This window comes from Rhamphochromis longiceps, linkage group LG22, assembly GCF_057381845.1.
Source record: "Rhamphochromis longiceps isolate RC_006_pf linkage group LG22, R_longiceps_female_GT1.1, whole genome shotgun sequence".
In the NCBI taxonomy this organism is placed as follows: domain Eukaryota; kingdom Metazoa; phylum Chordata; class Actinopteri; order Cichliformes; family Cichlidae; genus Rhamphochromis; species Rhamphochromis longiceps.
The window spans coordinates 37044193-37068754 of NC_140577.1; the positions used below are offsets into that span (position 1 = coordinate 37044193).

General features: G+C 43.4%; 1 protein-coding gene across 1 annotated transcript; it reads left to right on the forward strand.

Moving 5' to 3' along the window:
* Positions 1 to 978: 978 nt before the first annotated feature.
* sh3bp5lb (SH3-binding domain protein 5-like, b) lies at positions 979 to 24106 on the forward strand. The gene is made up of 6 exons (XM_085397027.1): positions 979 to 1346; positions 1564 to 1626; positions 12540 to 12668; positions 18886 to 19047; positions 19626 to 19799; positions 22130 to 24106. Exons 1-6 carry the CDS (start codon positions 1131 to 1133, stop codon positions 22742 to 22744), a joined length of 1359 nt encoding a protein of 452 aa, XP_085253153.1. The 5' UTR covers positions 979 to 1130; the 3' UTR covers positions 22745 to 24106.
* Positions 24107 to 24562: the final 456 nt, after the last annotated feature.

The following is a 24562-nucleotide window of genomic DNA, read 5'->3' on the forward strand; positions in this document are numbered from 1 at the left end:
CCAAGTTACATTTAACCCAGTATTATATCTATGTATATTAAATATCATGATACAAATGTAATTTTTAAAAAATTACTGCGATTGTGAAAAGAATTAAACCAGCAGAAGGAAGAGTGGGCTGTAGTGGGGTGCCATAGTCGGTGCCATGTGACTGGCTGGCCTAGCGTTAGTCAGGCGCTGGTTTGTACTAGTAATGTGTCGGTCGCGAACGAAATGGCTCTTAGAGCCGACTCCTTATCGCGAGCCGTGGGTTTTTTTTTTGTTTGTTTTTTTCCCTTTCTCTCACCCTCTCTCTCGCACTTTTTTCCCCGCTTCACTCTGCACGCGAGCCTTGTGTGGAGTGAATAAATAAAAGTATATTTATGGTGACCCCTAGAGACAACGCACGTACAAACTTCAAAACACGTCCGAACTCTGAAGCACGTAAAAACCCCGAAGCACGTACAAACTCCAAAACACGTACAAAAGACAACAGAAGTGCTCCAGGATGCTAGGCACAGTGTTGAGCTTTTGTTACCTAGTGGCTACGCAAGCCAGCAAGTACCAGCGACCGGATTTGGTGTGTGGTAGTAACAGGTAAATGAACATTTTTTTTAAAATTATTTGAATATATATATATATATATATATATATATATATATATGAGTGCATGTGTATAAATACACAAACAATACACTTATGCTTTCAATTGTGTAATTTAAGTGATCTAGGTAGCTCTGTTTTGGAAGTTCAGTTAATGCTAGAAATGTGTTTTGGAGTTTGTACGTGCTTTGTCTCTTGGGGCCACCGCATATATTTATATATAAACATATATAAATAAAACCACTTTTTTTTACATTAGTAATTAATTTTGTGCATAATTTTATATTGTTGTTAATAATAAATTCATTGAAGCAACAAAACAACCTAAAGAGCCGGTTGGGAGCTGAAAGAGCCGGCTCTTTTTAGTGAGTCGAGCCGAGAGAGCCGGTACTCTAAAAAGAGCTGGAAATCCCATCACTAGTTTGTACACATACTCGTACTCAAAGTATGAGTACACGCGAGGCGACCTTCCACTGCCCTAAACACTGACACATTATTGTACCGGGAGGTTAAAGAAATATCACAGCAGCCGAACGACTGGGCCGCCCATGGAGCCTGGGACCTCGCGTGAAACTCTGAAGCGTGCAGGAAGCCCCAACCCGGCCGGTCTGCGGGAGGAGACGCCGGGAGAAGAGGCGAAAGGCGGAGACGGCAGAACCACGATGAGAAAGCAAGTGGGAGCAGACTGTGGGAATGATGGAGAGTCTAACAGCCAGATTAAAAACGGAGAGGAATACGAGGAGGAATTGGACCCAAGAATTCAGGTATGTTGCTAAAGGACCGTTTCCCTCCCCGCATTAGCAAATGCGTCATATTTCCCGAGCCAAACAAAACTACGATAAACGCCGACCGTACATGGCAACGATCTGCTCCTGACACAGACCGACGCCTGGGTCAAGCCCATCCCCTGTCTAACAATATTTCTAGCTGTCTGGTTGTATTCTGCTTTTAAAACACGTCGTCTTTCCCGTGTGTTTCCAGGAGGAGCTGGAGCACCTCAACCAAGCTAGCGAAGAGATCAACAAGCTGGAGCTGCAGCTGGATGTGAGGAGGTCACAGTAAACCTGCGGACACCCCAGCCCCCACGTAGTTTTGCGTTTTGTTCGTACATTAGGGTAACAAAACCCGAGACCCCATTGCAAAGTAAAAGCGATCTTAAGGTGAATGTAATTTCAACATTACCCAACACTAAAGATATAATATGTCATGAAATAAATGATAAATATGAAGAATACATTTTACTTGAAATCAGCAGTATCCATGCTCAAAGAGTCACTCAGTCTGTGGAAACAGGTTTCCATATATTAACACTGTGAAGCACAAGGAAAACATTTCATTAGGCTTTTACTCACTAATGTTCCCCCGTCTGTTTCTCTCTGTTTTTCTTCATTCTGTACTTACCCAGTCATCTGTTAACTCTTCCCTGAAATCTCTGCAACGTTCATCTGATGCTTCCTAGGTACATTCTCCATCTAGCAATCTTCTCTTTCAGATTGCACCTTCTCCATAGGATGTAGTCCAGGGGTCCTCAATCCCAGTCCACGAGGGCCGGTGTCCCTGCAGGTTTTAGATCTCACCCTGGGTCAACACACCTGAATCACATGATTAGTTCATTACCAGGCTTCTGCAGAACTCCAAGACATGTTGAGAAGGTAATTTATCCATTTAAATCAGCTGTGATGGATCAAGGACACATCTAAAACCTGCAGGGACACTGGCCCTCGTGGACTGGGATTGGGGACCCCTGATGTAGTCCAACGTATAGTATCCTCCTCCTTATAGATCATCCCGTGTTCCCCCCCTCTTCTTGAATCATGTGTTCACCGCAGCCATTATTTCCATCCTTTTGGCAAAATCCACTGCCATCTGTCCTTCTGCATCACTCTCCAATCCAACACCTTCTCATCAGTTGTGTTACCTTCATCTACCAGTCCACTCAAGTCAGCTTCAATCACAAATCTCTCAGTCTTGAAGACACACTCCACCCATTCATCCATCTCACTTCCAAATTCCTTTCTCTTCTAACTGAAATCCAACCTGTTGGGCATACGCACTGAAAACATTCAACATCACCCCTTTGATGTCCCGCTTCACACTCATGATGCTGTCTGACACTCTCTTCATATCCACAGCACTGTTTTCATGCACTTCTTCCAGACTGACCCTATCCATATCCACCATAAGAGAGCTGTTTAATCTCTTGTCCTTGCTTCCATCCCATCTGGTCTCCTGCACACACACAATATGTGGTGAATGGACTGGTTATAGTGCTTTTCTAACCTACTCAAGCACTCAAAGTGCTTTATGCAACATGTCATATTCACACCCATTTATACAGGCACTGAAGATCGCTTTTAGAGGACTTTGGTCTCAGTTTCTGTTACTGTAATGCCTCGTATATAGTGAGGGCTGGCTTTACTGTGTTTCTTGAAGTGGGGAACATTTTGGTTCCCTTGGCCAGGACACCCACTCCAGGATGTTGGATCTTCAGGAGTACTGAGATCCAAAAGTGGCCAGTGGTATGCTGCTCCCATAGTAATGGCAGCAGCCTGCTGCTGTTCTCAGAACGTTGCCTGCTGCTTTTGACTGGCCGGTAAGCCAGTGCTGGCCCGAGGTTTGGTTTTTGACCGTGTCCACAGCTAAACCCATCACCAACCACCCACCTCAGCATGTGTTAACCAGGTCTGAACTACGGTGTTACAGACCGCTGGTCCCCCAACCTTTGTTATGTAGTCATTATTATATATTATATGTAGTAATTATTTCTACATCTGTGTAGGCCAAATAAAAAAACATTAAAATTAAATATCCAGTTTTATGTATTCAAATTTGTGTAAGGAAATAGAGGGCATGTACTGTACACACTTCATCATGAAGAGTGCACTATGCCTCGCTCTAAAATAAAAAGTCAGAACAGCGTAACAATTATAATACTGCTTGAAATGGCTAATGATAAATGGAAAATATAAAAACCCAAAACAGCTCTGTTTTTGCTTTCACTGGGGCATATTCTGACTGTCCTCACACAAACACACACCTGCTGCTGCCTCTGTTGTGACTGTCTTCTGTTTTCCTCCACTGCTCTTTGAGCATTGTCTGTCTGTCAGTCAAGGCCGAGCAGCTGCTGTGTACTGGTTGGACCTGAAAGTTGACGTTTCATTTTTTTAAAAACTTTATTTAACACAGGGATCACTAAGGTCAAAGTGAGCGAGAGCTACTGCAACAGAGAGAGCGATGTGTTATTCACAGAGCGTGAAGGTGACTAAAGAAGGTTGGCTTACTGGTTTGCAGGACGAAGCAAGGAAAGAGGGCAGGGTGGTTCTCAGTGATGCAATGAGTGGAATAGGATGTCCGACCTGTCTGCTCTTTTTCCAGAGTGGTGGTACGTGGTAGCGAATAGGAGGCCAGGCAGGTGAGATCCATAGTACTCCAGGAGGCCAAAAGGTAAGGGCAGCAGCAACTGACAGGTAAGTTGCAGGCAAGCAGAGAGTGAGTGAGGATGACCAGCATCAGAGGAAGTTGGTTCCTAATAGAGCTTAGCCAATGATGATCCAAGTGTGCAAAACTGGAAACACAGAGAGCGCAATGTGCTGGACTGCACCGGCTTGATATGTGAGACACGAAAAGTGGGTTGACTGCATAGCATTGGGAGTGGCCTGAGTCTGACAGCTGATCACTGAGTCCATCTCGTATGGACCTATGTAACGAGCAGCCAGTTTTCTGGTTACCTGAGTGAGAATCAGAACACTTTATTAATGCCTGCGGAAATGATGTGGTCACAGTTGCTCCAAAACAGTAAGAAAAGTAACTGAATTAAACAATAACATGTATTAAAAAGTGAAAAAAACAAACAAAATAAATGTAATGTATACAAATAGCACAATTAGAAATAACCTAGTATATTATACAAATTAAATGTATATGGCTTCCGCTGCACTCAGCCGGAAGCCAGTGCAAGAACTTTAACAATGGACTGATACGAGAGAATTTATGACTGTGGGTTAAAAGCCTTGGTGCAGCATTTTGGACCACTTGAAGGTGATTTAAAGAAAACTTTGACAGACAGGAGAAGAAAACATTACAATAATCTAATCAGGAGGCGATGGAGGCACGAACAAGCATCTCCATTTCACCTCTGGAGACAATAGTCCTGAGTTTAACAATATTTCTTAAATGAAAAAAACAGGAGCGGGTCACAGACTTGATATAAGCATCAAAAAACAGAAAATGATCAAAAATTAATTTGATCATTTTAAAATTAATTTTACCGTGGATGAGAAAGGACCCAGATGTTGTCTAATATGGGGCCTAATACTCTCTGGAGCAAGAATTGATTTCCTCCGTCTTTAAAGGTTATGTCTCACTGATGCTGATGTGCTCCTGTGACTACCCAGCACGCCATCACCGTCTTAGAGTCCAACTCCATCCCCAGGATATTACTGGCCTTGTCCATCCCTTTATTGAGATTTTTGGCTGACGCTCGTCGAGTGCTACGTTTGCTTCAGGCTTAGGTGGCACATGTTGCAACAGACTGCCTGATGTCCTTCTCCAACATGCCCCTCCAGAAACGGCGTCTGAGGAGACTTATGGTTCTGCTCACCCCGAGGTGGAATTCAAAGCTTGAAGAAAAACAGCTTAGATGTACAGGCAGGCGAGGTGGGCGGTCTGAGCCAAGTAAATCACAGCAGAACAAACAGCTGTGGGGACATAGCGGTGGCCAGGGGACCTGAGCCAAGATCAATGGTCAATTTGCAGGCCTTTTCGGATTGTCTCCTCCAAATCCAACATGTACGCCCAAAACTACAGGTGGGCAGGCTCTTTTGGCTGCGCAGGACAGGAAGTGAGAAAGTGTCCCGAGTGACCATACTAAAGATACTTGCACACTGGTTAGCCTCTCAAGCCTACAATGCCTGATCTGAATGTGTTCAGGCTGGGGCTCTGAAGGAGAGGGCAAGGAATTAGGAGCTGAGCGAAGGAGAATATACACTCAACAAAAATATAAACGCAACACCTTTGTTACTGCTCCCATTCCCCATGGGATGGACGTAGAGACCTAAAATTCATTCCAGATACACAATATAACCATCCCTCCCAAACAGTGGTCACAAATCAGTCCAAATGTGTGGTAGTGGGCACATCTGCTATATTGAGATAATCCATCCCACCTCACAGGTGTGCCACATCAGGATGCTGATCTGACATCATGAGTAGTGCACAGGTGTACCTCAGACTGCCCACAACAAAAGGCCACCCTGGAATGTGCAGTTTTGTCTCACAGCAAAATGCCACAGATGCCACAAGCAATGAGGGAGCGTGCAATTGGCATGCTGACAGCAGGAATGTCAACCAGATCTGTCGCCCGTGCACTGAATGTTCATTTCTCAACCATAAGCCGTCTCCACAGGCGTTTCAGAGAATATGGCAGCACATCCAACCGGCCTCACAACCGCAGACCTCGTGTAACCACACCAGCCCAGGACCTCCACATCCAGCAGGTTCACCTCCAAGATCGTCTGAGACCAGCCACCCAGACAGCTGCTGGAACAATTGGTTTGCACAACCAAACAATTTCTGCACAAACTGTCAGAAACCGTCTCAGGGACGCTCAACTGCATGCCCGTCGTCCTCATCGGGGTCTTGACCTGACTCCAGCTCGTCGCCGTAACAGACTTGTGTGGGCAAATGCTCACATTCGATGGCGTCTGGCACGTTGGAGAGGTGTGCGCTTCACGGATGAATCATGGTTCACATTGTTCAGGGCAGATGGCAGCTGAGAATGTCCCAGTTCTTGCATGGCCAGCATACTCACCGGACATGTCACCCATTGAGCATGTTCGGGATGTGCTTGACCGGCGTATACGACAGCGTGTACCAGTTCCCACGAATATCCAACAACCTCGCACAGCCATTGAAGTGGAGTGGACCAACATTCCACAGGCCACAATTGACAATCTGATAGACTCCATGCGACGATGTGTTGCACTGCATGAGGCAAATGGTGGTCACACCAGATACTGACCGGTTCTGGGTCCCCAGACCCCCAATAGTGCAAAAAACTGCACATTCCAGGGTGGCCTTTTGTTGTGGGCAGTCTGAGGTACACCTGTGCACTACTCATGATGTCAGATCAGCATCCTGATGTGGCACACCTGTGAGGTGGGATGGATTATCTCAATATAGCAGATGTGCCCACTACCACACATTTGGACTGATTTGTGACCACTGTTTGGGAGGGATGGTTATATTGTGTATCTGGAATGAATTTTAGGTCTCTACGTCCATCCCATGGGGAATGGGAGCAGTAACAAAGGTGTTGCGTTTATATTTTTGTTGAGTGTATTACCATGGGCTCAAAGCTGGCCTTGGCGGATGCTCTGGGGGTCGTGTAATTTTTTTGGCTTCCCTCTGATATGTTTTTTTATCCCCTGTAAACACTTTGTAACAGATTTCTGTCTTAAAAAGTGCTATATAAATACATTTTACTTACTCTCTTTTAAAAGATTGTAAATTCTGAGAGAGAAGGACACCACGGTTTGTCACCGGACATTAACTGATCAATCATCCGGTCATTCAAAGCTTGAAATAAAACAGCTGAGACATTTATTTGGGCCAACCTGGTTTGGCTGCCACAGTCCGGAACTCGACCACAAATTGTGCTGCGTTACCTTGGCGGAGATTTAATAATTTCCTTGTGGAAGTTTGCTCAGACATGGAGTCAGTGAAAGTCCTCTTCAACTCATTCTAAAAAACATCATTTGGGTCAGAACGTAAAAAAGACTTCAGTCCACGCCAGCGCTGTTCCCCCCAGTAAGCTAACCACAGGAGGGAAGGAGGGCGACGAGCGACCGAAAGCTAACAAGCATCGTAGCAGCAAGCCCCTACACTGTGCCAGCTCACCGGTGAATGGTTCCAAAACACGGCTGTGACCCCACGACTGTCAGCATTACATCCCTCTTTGCCCTCTTTTTCTCTTCTGGACACCTCTTTCTTTCTTTCTTTCTTTCTTTCTGGATATGAAAAGAAGTTACAAGTAGCCTAGGTCAGCCAAACTAGAACTAGAAAAACGTCATTTCATAATTCAGTGTGTGTGCTAGGGGTGGGTTTTGATTATCGATTTTCCGATTCTAGCTTGAATAATGTGATATCAATTCATTAAAACCCTGAATTGATTTTTAAATATAAATTCATTTTGCCAGAAATACCAGAATCTCGGGTTAAACTAGCAAACAGTTAAAACAGTAAATGAGAGCAGTACACAGATTCTGCACAAAGACGTAAACACAAAGCGCGGACAGGCTAACGCATCAGAATCAGTGAGCTGTCGGCTTTCTCACGACGGCACGTACATGGACACGCCATCGGGGCTGAAAGCCGACAGCTCACAGATTCTGAAGCTGCAGTTTTGTCTCTCCAAACAAAGTTGACTGAACCAGCAGCAAAAGAAGATCCAAACTACGCTTCACGTCTCGTTTCACATAAACATCGTCATGAATTCCCTCTGACTTTTGCTGTTTTGCTTCCAGCATGATAAAATCACACTTCATGCACAGCTCTCTCTCTCCCTGTGTACTTCAAGAGCAGTTTCCCATCTCAAATCTCTGTTTTCTGCATTATTCGCGTGCTTATTATGCACAAGTCTACTGTTATGCACAGCGCTGTCGGCTGCTGTTTTTTTTCTTTTTAAATTTAACTTCCGACAAGAAAGCCTCATTTCTGCTGTTCTGTTTTTAAAATGATGCAAAATTGCATCTGTGCAGCTGTGTCTCTAATAAAACCTCTGTAACTTTGCTCTGCGTCACTTCAGCAGCATCAGGTAATGTTCAAATGTTGATTCATGGTTTTCTTCTGTTTTTGTTCTACTGCAGAGTATTATTAAGGTTATCTGCTATAAGAAGACAGGACACGAAAATCACCTTCATGTTTTTCTGTGTTTTATCCTCAGTTACTTTGACACAAAGGCCTCTGCTGTGATGCTCACACCTTTGATAAAGTCTCACAAGTGTCAGCTTTCTTTTTATAGATATAAAAATATGGATATGAACTGATAAGTGATCAGAATTATAATATTTCTGACTGTCTGAGGCAAAGTTTCCCTGATTCAAATGGAGTCGATCGAATTGTGGATCGAATCGAATCGATTCTAGAAGTCAGTTACGATACCCAGCCCTAGTGTGTGCGTTTGCGTGACGGTGTGTGTTAGGGTTGTAAAGACTTTTCTCTCAGGCTTTCTTTTTTTTTTGCAGACTCTGTCACAGCAAGTCGGGTTGGACGCCATCAGTGAGAGTGCACTGCTGTTTTTGCATTCTACTTAGCCTACGTCCACACGTACACGGGTATTTTTGAAAACGGAGATTTTCCGTTTCCGTTTTAAAAATAATCCCGTCCACATGTAAAGGCAGAAATGAAGGAAAACGCTGCTAGGAACATGCCAAAGCAGCAGGTGGCGATATATTCCTAACAGTGTAGAAATGTTGGCCAATCAGAAGTCTAGAAGCCTCGGTGGGAAAAAGTAAACAAAGCTGGGGCATAGAAGCAGAACCGAGTAGTGATGGTAAATTTGATTCTTTTTACTGAATCGAGTGTTAATGAGTCACTCACCAAAGTGAATCGGGTGTTTTGAGTCATTTGATTCACTGAGTCAGTTGACCAGAGAGTGCGAAAATTTTACATTTTCACTCAAACTTAATTTGTTTCCCTTTTCATGTAAATCCCACTGCTAAGATGAATGATAAAAAAAACAAAAAAACAACAACTATTTTATAGAGAACAAAGAGCAAAAACATTTCTAAAATTAAGCAATTTCTTATCAAAATTGCTTAATAAACATTTATTTTGTTTATTTGTATTTTATTAGTATTTTCCTTAAGTGTGTCAAATATATATTTTCTCATCTAAATGTCCACTGCGCTGTGAGCCAGGGGGCGGTAATGCGCCTTAACATTGGTTGCCAACCAAGAAGAAGAAGAAGCTGTGAGCCAGGAGGGAGGGGGTGAGTGAGTGATTCGTTCGCTCGCTCTATGATTCAGCACAGGAGGGAGGGGGTTAGTGAGTCCTGAGTGATTCGTTCGCTCGCTCTTTGACTCAGCACAGGAGGGAGGGGGTTAGTGAGTCCTGAGTGATTTGCTTATGCTTACGATTCAGCACAGGAGGGAGGGGGTTAGTGAGTCCTGAGTGATTCGTTCGCTCGCTCTTTGATTCAGCACAGGAGGGAGGGGGTTAGTGAGTCCTGAGTGATTCGTTCGCTCTTTGATTCAGCACAGGAGGGAGGGGGTTAGTGAGTCCTGAGTGATTCGTTCGCTCTTTGATTCAGCACAGGAGGGAGGGGGTTAGTGAGTCCTGAGTGATTCGTTCGCTCTTTGATTCAGCACAGGAGGGAGGGGGTGAGTGAGTCCTGAGTGATTCGTTCGCTCGCTCTTTGATTCAGCACAGGAGGGAGGGGGTGAGTGAGTCCTGAGTGATTCGTTCGCTCGCTCTTTGATTCAGCACAGGAGGGAGGGGGTGAGTGAGTCCTGAGTGATTCGTTCGCTCGCTCTTTGATTCAGCACAGGAGGGAGGGGGTTAGTGAGTCCTGAGTGATTCGCTTATGCTTACGATTCAGCACAGGAGGGAGGGGGTTAGTGAGTCCTGAGTGATTCGTTCGCTCTTTGATTCAGCACAGGAGGGAGGGGGTGAGCGAGTCCTGAGTGATTCGCTTATGCTTACGATTCAGCACAGGAAGGGAGGGGGTGAGTAGCTCAAATGTGCTGTTAGCATGTTAGCAGCGCGATGCTACTGTGAACCGAGGAGCTATTTTCTTGATGTGAGCTTCTACTCAGGGGTTTTTCTTCCAGTTCAGAGCAGAAATGCTTTTGTTACGAAACTGGCTGTTGTTTTTCCCCCCCACAATTTTAATTATAAGCTAGATATATTTCTACTAATGGAATTAGTTTGCTAACAGCAACAGGGATGAGTCAGTGAGTCAGTTGGGCTTGTGAATCGTGATTCACGAGTCAGTAAAGTGATTCTCGAGTATTGAACGATTCGTTCACGAATCGAACATCACTAGAACCGAGTCGTATGTGTGGAGGGACAGTAACTGTGTGTGTATGTAAGCATTTACACTGCAGAGAGTACAAGTAACAGTATTGTAGAAATTCATTTCACCGAAACAATAACGCGGTGCACAGTGTGACGTCAAAAAAGGCGCACACCTTTGACGCTGCGTTTTCTGCGTTTTTTTTCCGTTTTTCTCGTCCACACGTAAATGCAAAAACGGAGTTTTCAAAAATATCCACCCTGGCTGGAGTTTTTAAAAATCTCAGTTTTCAGTGACCGAAAACGCCATTTACGTGTGGACGAAAGGTGCAAACGCATAGAAAAATCTGCGTTTTCAAAAATACCCGGGTACGTGTGGACGTAGCCTCAGTTCATTTTAAATTCTTGGCATCTTTAAAAGCATTATTTGCACACCGTGTTTCATCCAAATGAGACTTGTCTTATTTGCTGTGAAGAAAGCATCAAACTGGGTTATCTCAGTTCACATGGGTAGTATTGCATTAGCAGGTTTATGAACAGTGTTCACAACCCAAGATTTTATGTTCAATAAGTTTCTAAACTTTTCATGATTGCTGTGCAGCCAGTCTGTGGTCTAAGCAGCCAAGTGACTTTGTGCTCTGTCTTTATCTGCAAACACTTTGTGCCTCTTGGTATCCTGTAGTTGATCTTTCTATGACGAGCGCACATTCACTGCAGATTTTTCAAAGTGCTCAAATTGCTCTCAGAGTGTCGAAGAAATTAATATCAATCTGTAGATCCATGCAGGCCTTTTGCAATGATTCAGTGTAAAAACAGATCATTGAATGTGCAGTGTGACAGCTTACATAAACTCGTTTCCTAAGTTGTTCACAGATCAGTAGTAATGAGACTGACCCTCTAACAGCACTGCCTTAAGATCTGAGAACAGTGCTGACCAGCCTGAAGCAGGTGGTTGACCGTCTCGAGAACAGTGGTCAGCTGGCTGAACAGCTTCCTGTCAAAGCCCCTATATAAATCAGCTGACTACTGAGGCATCGCAGTACACCACAACAACAGGAATAGCATATCACTGGCCACTTATGGATCTTCTATTTGTCTCATATTTTGCATATTTGTCACATTTACTTAGATGGTTGTTGCAAGGGTGAAGAAAAGATTAAAGATCGGGGGACAGAAGTCTTGCATGGTTGAGTGGCTGAAACTCCACATACCCTTTGCACACCATAGCAATTGTAACATTCATTTGAAACTGTTTTTCCTTGCCAAGTAATTTTGTACGTTTTTTGTCCCGTAGGCATAATTTTAATCTCCAGCTGCGTTCCATTTATGAAGCTGTGATCACTGCTTGATTAAACACTAATTAGAAACATTTAGAGAAGTGCTAAAATGAAGCCTGCTATGATTACTGCTGGATCTTGTTTTTTCATAAGAAACTAGAAATTCTCTTATTTTAAGGTAGGAAAAGCTCTACTACAGAACCTTTCAGACCACATATTTCTTTTTTGCTTCCACAGTGTCTTAATCTGAATTCTGTGAGTGCAGATGCTGAAATATTTCAGTAACCTATCCAAAGAAAATCTATGAGCATAGCAGAAGTACATTTAAAATGCTCATGGTTCAAAAGCAAGTGCATCTCTGACCATTATCTGTGAGGTGTTATGTGTACGCTAGCAGCTATGTTATGTTTCTAAACTGAGGTGAAGGTTTTAGTAAAGTGGTGTTTGTTTAAGCGATATGTTGAATGTCAATCACAGAACTTAGAATGTAGGTCACGGATATAACAATAAACCCCTTTTTCCCTTCTCTGGTGCCTGCTTAACCTACTCAAAGTGTTTGTACACTTGACTCCTGTCTTCCTGTCACAGCTCCAGATGCCACAGTGAGTCGTGTCAAGACTCACGGTGTGTAATGTAATGTGCAATCTTATGCATGTGCTCCCTCAGGACGCCAGGTCGAGCTACAGGAGGATCCTGACTGATTCTGCCAGGAAGCTCAATGCCCAGGGCTCCCAGCTCGGTGCGTGCATTGACAAAGCAAGGCCTTATTATGAAGCTCGCAGACTTGCCAAAGAGGTATGTGTTTCTACTGCTCACAAGTCAACAGAGTGAGATATATGCAATCAGTTAGCAGTTTATTAGAGCTGCTAAGCACAAAGTATGGTAAATGGACTGCTTCTTATATAGCGCTGTTCTACTCTATCTGAGCACTCAAAGCGCTTTATACAACTAATTCATTCACCCAATCACACAAGCACTTTTTCTAAACTGTTTAGTGCTTACTGTCTAACATTCATGCACATTCACACTCCGATGAATGCATCAGAGAGCAGCACGGGGTTAGTATCTCTCCCAAGGATATTTGGCATGCAGACTGGTGGAGCCTGGGATTGAACCGCCAACCTTCCGGTTAGTAGCTTACCTGCTCTACCACCTGAGCTGGGCAAGATATTCAAAAGGTGGGTACAGGTTACCCAATCTGGGACAGGGTTGCTGAGGCTTGGAGTTCAAGAGGTGGTTGGGCTGGTTAGGCTTTAGGCCATGGGGCTGGGCTCAGTCAAGAAGAGCTACAACGACCTACCCACAGGATGGTGAAGGACACTGCCAGTCCAGGTCCCAGTTGAAAAACAGGCTGTAGGAACAGGTTGGGAAAAATGCAGCTGTGCCCTGGAGGCAGCTAGAGTTCGATGCAGTGCTTTATTTCTTCAAAGAGATAATTGTGCATCAGTGTATGAAACATTTTCGACTGCTAGAGAAGCTCACCTCCTTTTACTGGGGTCATATCTTTAGCTATTGTATGTTGGCAATTAGCAGCTGACGTTCTTAGGTGAGGTACCCAGCAGCATGTCAGTGTGGTGAAGGGCCATGGAGGTCCCAAGTTGTGTCAGTTTCAGTCCCAGTCATGGCTGAAGGCATAGCTATCTGAGACAAGGCAATGTGTGAGAAGGACCTTCCTTCCATCCACAGCTATATGCAGTGTAATGTGCTTTCTACAGCTTAACACAAGAACAAATGACTGTGGCAGAATATATCACATGAAGTCACATGAAGTCCTGTAAATGGTGATTCTTGATTAGTATGTATGTGACAGGGAATGGGAAGGTTGAGCCTTCTAAATCTTAATAGAGAGTATAACAGTTTATTTCAATGTGAATTTCATGGTGTGGAATGTGGCCATCAGTGGATGGTGTGTTTGGCTGTATTTGATGAATGAAATATCAATTTTTATACACAGAATTAACAACAGTAACACGAGCACATCTGTTTTATTTGGTTGCTCAGAAGACATGCTGAAGTGTGGACCTCTTCAACACAGTCTGACAGCTTAAATCTTACACTCCACTCTCTTCCCTTATCCTTATCAGGGTCATGGGGGGCCACGAGCAAGAGGCAGGGTACAGCCTGACAGGTTATCAGGCTGTTGCAGGGCTAACACAGAGACACAGACATTCACACCTATGGGTAATTAAGAATTATCAACCAACCTAACTACCCTAATTGCATGTCTCTGGCCTGTGGGAGGAAGCCGGAGTACACAGAGAAAACCCATGCGAACTCCACACAGAAAGGCCACAGGGAGATGGTGGATTCCAACCAGGACCTTCTTGCTGTGAGGCACACACCACTGTACTGCTCTTTTGTATGCAAACCCAGATGATCAGCTGTAAGTTTGGTTAAAAAAAAGCTGTCACAGTGACAGCAACAGATGGCAGTGCTAGGTGAAGAGAAATGATGGCGACAGACCATGGACTGTCTCCATCATTGAAAAAGCCACTGTCAGGGACTTGGCACACCTTACAAGGCTAACACATGACAATAACATTCATCAGGAACTTAGGGAGACCTTAGAAGACAACAAGCTGATGCACTGTCCTCACTGCTGTTCTGTATAGACTTTAAACCCCTAAGCCAGCTGTTTGAAGCTGAGTGACCATCAGCCACCTCCTGTAAATGGATGACATCAGGCTGTATGCCACGAGTGAACTCACTGATCCACCTCACCAGGATCTACAGCAAGGACATGGGAAAGTCATTTGGACTGGATGTCTAAAACTGACTGGTTGAGTTCTAAAGGGGCAGCATTCCCATAAAGCAGAACAGCTGCAGGTACCTGTGTGTTGCACAGGCCATCATGAAAAAGATGCATGAATGTCAGTAACAGACAAATATCTGCATAAGACACGAGCTGAGACAAAGCAGATCGGTAGCAATATGATGCAAGTCATCAATGCATGTGACTTTGCAAGAAACAAAGCACGAATACTTTGTTACTGTACTCAAGTAGAATTCTGTACCTGAGTACAGTTTTTTTCTGAAACTTTTTACTTTTACTCCCTTTTTTAAACAAATACCTGTACTTTTTACTCCTTTTGGTTCATCATTTACAGTAGAATGTAGCTAGTGCTATGGAAGAGGAGGAAGCTTGAAAGGAGTGATGTCTCTGAAGTGTCAGGTAATTTCAGACTCAATGTTTTGGTCAGTTCAACAAACATCAGCAAACATACAAACTGTTTGTGCGCAGTGTGTTGATAGCTGCTGTATTTCCAAGGAGAGAAAAGAGTGTGAGAACTTTGAGATGGAGAAAGATGTAAGAAAAGACAGGAGGGGACGCAGAGAGGTTAGATTTAAAGGCAGGCCAGCTCAGTAAAGCCTGGAAATCTGATTTGCAAATTTAAAACGTACATGTATAATCTCATATTGAACATTACTTCAAAACAAACCAGGTTATACTAACTTTGTGTTAATCAAATGTTGCATGAAAATACTCTGTACTCTGTATGGGTTAAAGACGTTAGCTTGTCACACTGCAGTGAAGTTATTGTAAAGCTGGAGTGGTGCACAGTGTCAGTGGTCAGTCTTGGTTTTACATCAAGTGTAGCAGACTGATTTACAATTAAGATGATGATGGTTGGATTAACTCACTGAATTCTGACGTTATACCAACTGTATCCAGTCTAATATAAAGACATTGTACAGCATAATGTCAGTGTAGGAAATGGAAATCAGTGAAGATAGCTGTAAAAGATCTGCTTACATCGTTGTGTACATCCACAATCCTGTACACTAAATCTGCTGAAGCTCATGTTAGAAATGATTTTGAGTTGTGATTTTTGTCCCCATGCTGAGACACGACACAGATGTTAGGGTTCCCCCACCTGCCCACTGTAACCCCTGACTGTGCTAATTTTACTGTTTAGCTCAGGAGGTGAAGTCACCCTCTACAGTGTAGGCAACTAGGGCTGCCACAAACCATTATTCTGATAGTCGACTAGTCACCAATTATTTTTGCGATTAGTCGACTAATCAGATCATCATCCATTGGACGTACAGGTACAGCTTATTGCACCAGCAGCATCTGCTCTTATATAACTATCATTAGCTTACAGCTTTAAGTGTTTCAGGTGCTAACTAAAAATAAAGACAAGATGATAGTTTATTAAATTTTAATGAAATCTGCAGATTGTTTCGGTGAAGTTTAATAAACTCCTTGCTATCTAAACTATAACAGGACACCGGAGTAAATTCTCCAGCATCTCACACTTCTGATAATCAGCTGTCTGCTTGACGTTTACTCAGCTGTGTAAAAACTATAACTTTAATCTCAGACAAACCGATTTACTCAGGAACAAATAAAATACTGAAAAAAGCCAAACAACAACATTTTTAAGTTATCTAAGTGACTTATATATCATGTTTAACCTGAGTAGCGAAAGACGGCGGTGGGTTTGAAAACGATTTGCCGGGAGTCCGGTGTTCTCACGGCGCTAGTGAGCCTAGCCCCCGGCTCGCTAACGAGCTAGTGGGTAACAGACATCTCCGAAAACGTCGGAGCGCTTTTGAAAGTATGTGGTGTCTTGATAAACTGAGCAGATATTTGAGGTTTACACAGCTACATTCTCGCCTGAAAATATGTTAAACGTTTATTTTGTGACCCAGAAAGAATAATAAGAGTAATATTAAAACTAAGTAGCTGCCGCCATTGTTGGAAACTGCGCTGGGCCGCGCTATGAATTCTGGGACAGAGCTTCTTCTTCTTCTTCGGGGTTTAACGGCAGCTGGCATCCTTGTACATGCAGTGCTGCCATCTTCTGTTTCAGTCCGTTATTACACTCTTAAATCCTGCTACTTATTCCTGCGTCTTTTGTGATCTTACAAAGCTTCAAACGACGCGTCGACTATTAAATCAGTCGTCGACGATTTTGATAGTCGACGTAATCGTGACTAGTTGACTTATCGTGGCAGCCCTACAGGCAACACAATGTTTTTTCAAATGATCCTACACCGCATGTGTCCTACGGCAGATTAAAACTCAGGACTTTAGAATTTCTATTCAAAAATTTGTATTCTCGTGTACTAATATTATTTTATTGTCATATTAATGTAGCACAAGGTTCAGGTACCTTTGTGTAAAACCAGTTTTCAACAAGCTACTTTTTACTTACTTACTTTGAGTACATTTCAGAGCCTGTTCTTTCTCAGTTTTACTTGAGTAAAAAAGTTGCTTCAGTACTTTTATTGGAGTATTTTTCAACACAGGCATCTGTACTTGTACTTAAGAAAAGAAGTCTGTACTTTTGCCACCTCTGCTTAAAAGTAATCAGATACCCAGCTGGAAAAATACACACAGGAGGAGACAGATGGAGGGCGGGTACCAAGAACGACTCACTGAGGTCTCCACTGAAGTCCAGCATCCTGAGATCTGTGAGCTATGGAGGACAAGGATTAGTGAGTGTCAGAGACACAATTCAGCATTAAACTCAGAACATCTATAAATAAAACAGGAAAATGGCCCCAGAGATGAGCTGCTCCAGAGTTCCTTGTGCAGCTGAAGACAGATGGTGAGGAAGTATCACAGACCAGGCCCCTACATTGGATTTACCATCGACACATGGAGGAAGTGGCTGAAATCAAAAAATCCAGTTTTGTGTACAGTGGTCCCTCGTCTATCGTGGGAGTTACATTCTAAAAATAACCCGCGAGGTAGCCAACTTTATTTTTTACAATTATTATAGATGTTTTAAGGGTGTAAAACCCCTCAATACACACTTTATACATTTATTTTCACACTTTTCATTCTTTTGTTTAAACTCTTTCAAAGTTCAAACCTTCGTAGAAGAATAAGTTCAGTATTACAGAATGAGACCAAAGGCACCCGCAGGTGACGACGTCTCGTCGACATTGTTGTGTTTGTTGGGGAGAAAACTTACAAACATACAGTGCAGCACTTCAGAGTCACACAGCTAGCGATGGAAGATTTATGTCAATTTGACAAGCTGAACGCATCCTGTACTGTACAGGAGACACGGCATGAGATTTATTGACAATGGTCTACAGCCAATCAGGATGCAGAACACAATGCGCTGTATTAAAAAAAAAAAAAAAAAAAAAAAAAAGGAGAGAGAGAGAGAAAAATTGCACATGAAGAATCCACGAAAGAGCGAGGCCGCGAAAGGTGAACCGCGTTATAGCGAGGGACCAAATCTCACACTAAGAAAATAATCAGCTTTCCCACATGATAAAAATTAGATCTTAGGCCTGAGGAATATTTGGACGTTTCATTTCAACCAGAAATCTGTTATTTGAAGTTAATCGTCAGATTGAGCTCTCAATGGTTCTGTGACATGTTTTAAAGTAAAGATTTCTCTTTTCACCCCAAAGTCCACTAAAACAGAAGAAACTTTGTTTACAGTGGTAGCTACAAATAGGGAAGGATGCGATGCTGACTGTGTCTTTTTCAGCGTTAATTTGTGGATTCAGCTGTGGGGCTCTGCGCGTCTATTGGGAATCTATGGATGGAAGTTAGGTTTATGTCCAGCGCTCCACATCAAGTTGCAGAGTGGAAACCACAACACAGAGTTACAGAGCGGGGTCACTGAGCGCAGAGTTGCATTTTACTGCACACTGTGGACCCTGCACAGTACTTTTGAGTTTTCAATTGTTACTTTTTTTAACTTTTACTTTTTAGTTTTCAAAAACAGAAATAAAAAAAAGGATCATTATGGATGTTGCCAAAATATGTGCAGCAAGGTAGGCAGAGAGTACATAATAGTAAAAATAAGTTATTTGAGAATATTTTTTTAACCCTACGGAGTAAAGCTATTTAAACTGTTGTGGTATCTGTCTACATTAATGAAATTATATCAATTATCAATTTATGTAACCAGAGTCTCTGAGTTAATAGTATGGAAAAAATCAAATCATAGCTCTAATGCTGAAAAGACTATCTCTATGCATGTATGTTCGAACATGCATCTCTTTCCTGTGTTTTAATAGCTGCTATCTATTCCTTTAGGCCCAACAGGAGACCCAGAAGGCAGCTCTGAGATATGAGAGGGCTGTGTCCATGCACACTGCTGCCAGAGAGATGGTGTATGTGGCAGAGCAAGGCCTTTTGGCTGACAAGAACACCATGGACCCAACCTGGCAGGAGATGCTTAACCATGCCACCGCCAAGGTACACACTTCTGCCTCTTGCTGATGGTAGTGTTGTTGTGCTGTTTATACAATTAAAATCAGTGCGCTATAGATAATTCTTTCTGAACAAAAGGTCACCAAAAATAAATCTCCAACACAGGAACCTTCCCAAGGGACTAGAAACCTTACTACATTACTACAGACCAAAACAGCTACAACAGTTCATGGAGCTGAGACTGTGGCTGCATCACTATTTCCACTTATATGAAAAAGTTCAGGTGGTTGTTTGTCTGTTCTTCTTTATAACAAACAAATACACAATCATTAATAGTAATGGTTACAAATATATCTGTGTTTTGTCTCATTTCCGATTAAATAAAGGCTTCCAGATTATTTACATCCCAACTTTTTCTGACTAAAGTTTTAATTTAATGGTGGCTGAATATTTAAATACAAACCATTTTAATGTTATTAGTCAAATCTTTAATAACTGTGACAACTGAAAATGAAGCATGTCTGCTTATATCAGTGCCAACCTGGGATCTGGGCAGAAGTTAAAGTGTGATCTAAGTGTCCATCCAGCGTTCCTACTCTTAGTCATGGTTTTTGTCCTGTCAGGTGAATGAGGCAGAGGAGGAGCGCCTTCGCAGTGAGCGAGAGCACCAGCGAGTCACCCAACTGTGCCAGGATGCTGAAGCTCGAGTCCAGACTCTCCAGAAAGCCCTGAAGAAAGTCATTCTTAAGTCCAAGCCTTACTTTGAACTCAAGGCTCAGTTCAATCACATTTTGGAGGTATGTACCATCATTAATTTAAAAATATCTTTTGAGTTATTCATTAGTCATGAATTAGCCTTTCAGCTGTAAAACACTTTATCAAGGCAGACAAGAAATGTTATTCCAGTTACTCCAAAAAGCTCTGTGACAGTCACTGAGAATGCATTGCATGATTTTGCATTGCAAATTTCCCTTTTCAGTTAAACACAAACAGATAATACTCGCTGTTGTAGAAGCAGCAAATCCTTTATCTGAACGTGGTTGCCGTACATATTGAAAATTGAAGAAAAACAAATTTCATTAGAAGAGTTAGCGGTTCCTCACCCCCAGTCCTTGCAGTTAAAAATCAGAACTTTTTAAAATCAAGATAGTGCCCACAACAGTATCAGAATGCAGTTTGCAGTTATTTATGTATTGTCTGTAAAAGTTGTCTGTGTGAGGCATACTAACCCCATGTTGCTCTCTGACGCGTCCATCGGAGTATGAATGTGTGTGAACATTAGATAGGAAGCACTTAGCGTGGGAAAAAGTGCTTGTGCAAATGGGTGAATGTACAAGTTGTGTAAAGCATTTGAGTGCTCAAAGTAGAAAAGCGCTGTATAAGAACCACTTGATTTACCATGTGTGCTATACTTTTCACATCTTAAGCCAGTTCTACTTCAAATACAAAAGATCAAACATTGTGTACCTGTTTAGGTGTAAAACCCTCAAAGTAGTAAATTCGTGTAACGACGTCTTTTCTGTTTGGTCCACTGCACCCAGGCGCTCACAAAATTAATTACTGTGTAAAATATCACTGACAAAAGTGAAGAGTGAATTTCTTTATGCTGGACAATAAAATTACTAACTAATGATAAGGCTTGCATTCATGGTATAAGAAGCTGCATTTACACTCAACAAAAATATAAACGCAACACCTTTGTTACTGCTCCCATTCCCCATGGGATGGACGTAGAGACCTAAAATTCATTCCAGATACACAATATAACCATCCCTCCCAAACAGTGGTCACAAATCAGTCCAAATGTGTGGTAGTGGGCACATCTGCTATATTGAGATAATCCATCCCACCTCACAGGTGTGCCACATCAGGATGCTGATCTGACATCATGAGTAGTGCACAGGTGTACCTCAGACTGCCCACAACAAAAGGCCACCCTGGAATGTGCAGTTTTGTCTCACAGCAAAATGCCACAGATGCCACAAGCAATGAGGGAGCGTGCAATTGGCATGCTGACAGCAGGAATGTCAACCAGATCTGTCGCCCGTGCATTGAATGCTCATTTCTCAACCATAAGCCGTCTCCACAGGCGTTTCAGAGAATATGGCAGCACATCCAACCGGCCTCACAACCGCAGACCTCGTGTAACCACACCAGCCCAGGACCTCCACATCCAGCAGGTTCACCTCCAAGATCGTCTGAGACCAGCCACCCAGACAGCTGCTGGAACAATTGGTTTGCACAACCAAACAATTTCTGCACAAACTGTCAGAAACCGTCTCAGGAACGCTCAACTGCATGCCCGTCGTCCTCATCGGGGTCTTGACCTGACTCCAGCTCGTCGCCGTAACAGACTTGTGTGGGCAAATGCTCACATTCGATGGCGTCTGGCACGTTGGAGAGGTGTGCGCTTCACGGATGAATCATGGTTCACATTGTTCAGGGCAGATGGCAGCTGAGAATGTCCCAGTTCTTGCATGGCCAGCATACTCACCGGACATGTCACCCATTGAGCATGTTCGGGATGTGCTTGACCGGCGTATACGACAGCGTGTACCAGTTCCCACGAATATCCAACAACCTCGCACAGCCATTGAAGTGGAGTGGACCAACATTCCACAGGCCACAATTGACAATCTGATAGACTCCATGCGACGATGTGTTGCACTGCATGAGGCAAATGGTGGTCACACCAGATACTGACCGGTTCTGGGTCCCCAGACCCCCAATAGCGCAAAAAAACTGCACATTCCAGGGTGGCCTTTTGTTGTGGGCAGTCTGAGGTACACCTGTGCACTACTCATGATGTCAGATCAGCATCCTGATGTGGCACACCTGTGAGGTGGGATGGATTATCTCAATATAGCAGATGTGCCCACTACCACACATTTGGACTGATTTGTGACCACTGTTTGGGAGGGATGGTTATATTGTGTATCTGGAATGAATTTTAGGTCTCTACGTCCATCCCATGGGGAATGGGAGCAGTAACAAAGGTGTTGCGTTTATATTTTTGTTGAGTGTATGTAATATTCATTGTTTTAACCAAGGTGTAATTAATTGGAGTGTAGAGATGTTTAAATGTGTCAGCGTGAGCCTTCCTAACTTGCTGTAACCTTTTTTGCAGGAGCATAAGGCTAAAGTCGTACAGCTAGAGGAGCAAGTGGCAAAAGTAAAAATGCGTTACTCCGTGGCCCTGCGGAACCTGGAGCAGATCAGTGAGCAGATCCATGCACAGAGGGGGCGGGCCAGAGCTAGCAGGGGGCATCCTGCCATCTGTGGGGGTCGGAGCTCCCCTGTAGGTGCTGAAGCTGAGGTCAGAACTGCCGCTGGAATTCATGACAGTAGCTGTGTGGGAGTCGACACTATTGAGAGCGATTGGGCAGATGGTGAGAAAACCAGACTGTGGGTAGAGCGGCACCGAGAGAGTGGCTGGGGCCAGAGGGAGCAACTGGAGGCAGAGCAGGTCGGCTCAGACTGCATGTCGGTTATCAGCCTTCAAACCATCGCCTCCGACCTGGAAAAGTGTGACTCGGTGGAGCATTTGGGCGACCTGAGTGATGCTGGGAGTGTGCTGGGTGAAGAGTGGGACCACTACAGCAAGTCTAATGACAAGCCAGTCAGCAGGGAGATGGTGACTGAAGGGCCTCAGCAGGAGCTTGTTCACCAGGAGAAAGGAGCTGCTAATAAAGAGAAACAGGAGAGTTTTGTTAAGCAGCACCACAGAAGTGTTAGTCTATGATATCAAGCAGGAGGAGGAATGTTGTGATGGTGATGATCGTGGTGATTAGGCTGAGGGATCATAGAAGAACTTGAGAGAATCTGAAATATCTCTGACTGAGAGGTGCCAAACAAGCTGACAAGAAGGCGCTGACAGTGATTGACAAAGTTAGGAATAGGTGGGTGGATTAACAGGTACATCAGCTGCACACTAATGAATCTTTGTGTGACAACATTAATCCAGTGGAGCAGCCCCGCACAGCGCACTGAGTCTGATCCAATCTGTTGCTCAACAGCTGAGGAAAAAAAGTAATTGTAAAGTACAAAAAGGCTTTTAACAACAGTTTAAACACATAGTTGTGTTTCATTTGTGCACCTGGTTTTGGCATTCCCTGTGTTAGCATGCTATCAGCTTGTATTTGCTTTAAGGATGGTCTGAAGCACCTGTTATACTTTCTGCATTTACAAGTTTGCAAGGGTGCCTTTGGGTCTGGGTAACATAAATTTGTGCCATCACAGGATGAATGTAAGGCTTTGTAAAGACATACGCATATGTACCCTCCAATTTGACCACTCTACAATGATTATGCTGCAAGGGGAAAAAGCTGTACATGCATCTTCCAAGTGCACTCCAAGCAGACCAGGAAATAATCATAACAACTTGCCTGTGGTGTCCACCAGCTGCTGTGCCTGCTTCTGCAAGTGAGTATGGTCTTTAGGAGCAATAAGAGTGAATTCACTCTGCAAACTTTCCTGATGTAGGAACATGCAGAGTGTGACAAGAAACATGAGCAGTCACACTTGGGTTGGACACAAACTGGCAGCATGACCTGAACCAACCCATCTGGAAAACTGTGCTAATCCTCAATTCTGAAGAAAGAATGTGGACACAAAACTGCATTGTCTGTGGAGGATAAAATAAGTCTGTAAACTGTGGGTCTTTTTTATGCCACATGCTCGGATATGGCATTTGTATGGACGTATGTAATCGGTCTTGAAACTGATTTCAGCTACTCCCTTATTCACAATGGTCACCATAGCAGGCAGTGCTACATATTTGAGTTTACAGATTTGTATCTTCTCACGAGACTCAACGGGAATCTTTCACTTCTGTTTTTGAAGCGCTGCCAAAATAAGAGCAACATCAACCACACTGAAGCAAGCAGTGGTTTCAGGGTAAAGAGGCACACTGTAGGGTGCAGTTAGGCTCAGCTTTCCATAAAAATATTTATAAAATATATTATAGCATAATTTCATAGAGTGGAACATTTTCCACTATTGTACATGGATGTGCCGTGAACTTTGTGAATTGTACATTAACCAATCCCGTATCCTAACCCTAACCCAGTGCTGCTAAAATAAACGTCTAATTTCAAAAAGATAATGAGCTTCATTCTGTCCTTGAGTTCAGCAACTGCCAGAGGTGGGAAGTACAAATACTTTGTTACTGTACTTAAGAACATTTTTGGGAGTGTTAGGTCGGACAGGTTGTGGAGCTACCGATGGGTGAAGTCTTGAGTTCCTGCTTTTCAGCTAGCTCACCTGTTGCTCATCAGCCTCTTCAGCAGCCATTTTAAGGACCAGCTCCAGCACCCAGTTGCCACCAGATTGTCTGCCTCACCTGAATAAGGCTCTTTCATGCCTCTCCCATCTTACCATACTCGTACCGTAATCTAGACTCTCAACTCTAGATTCTTTGTTTTTCAGATATACTGTATCTTGACTCCATCTGTGTATCCAGCGTATAGCCATGAAATATCTGAAAATTTTATCTCTTATAAACAAACAATGTATGCTTCCAAGTGAGATTCACACAAAGTCAACTAAGCCTGGGCTTTTT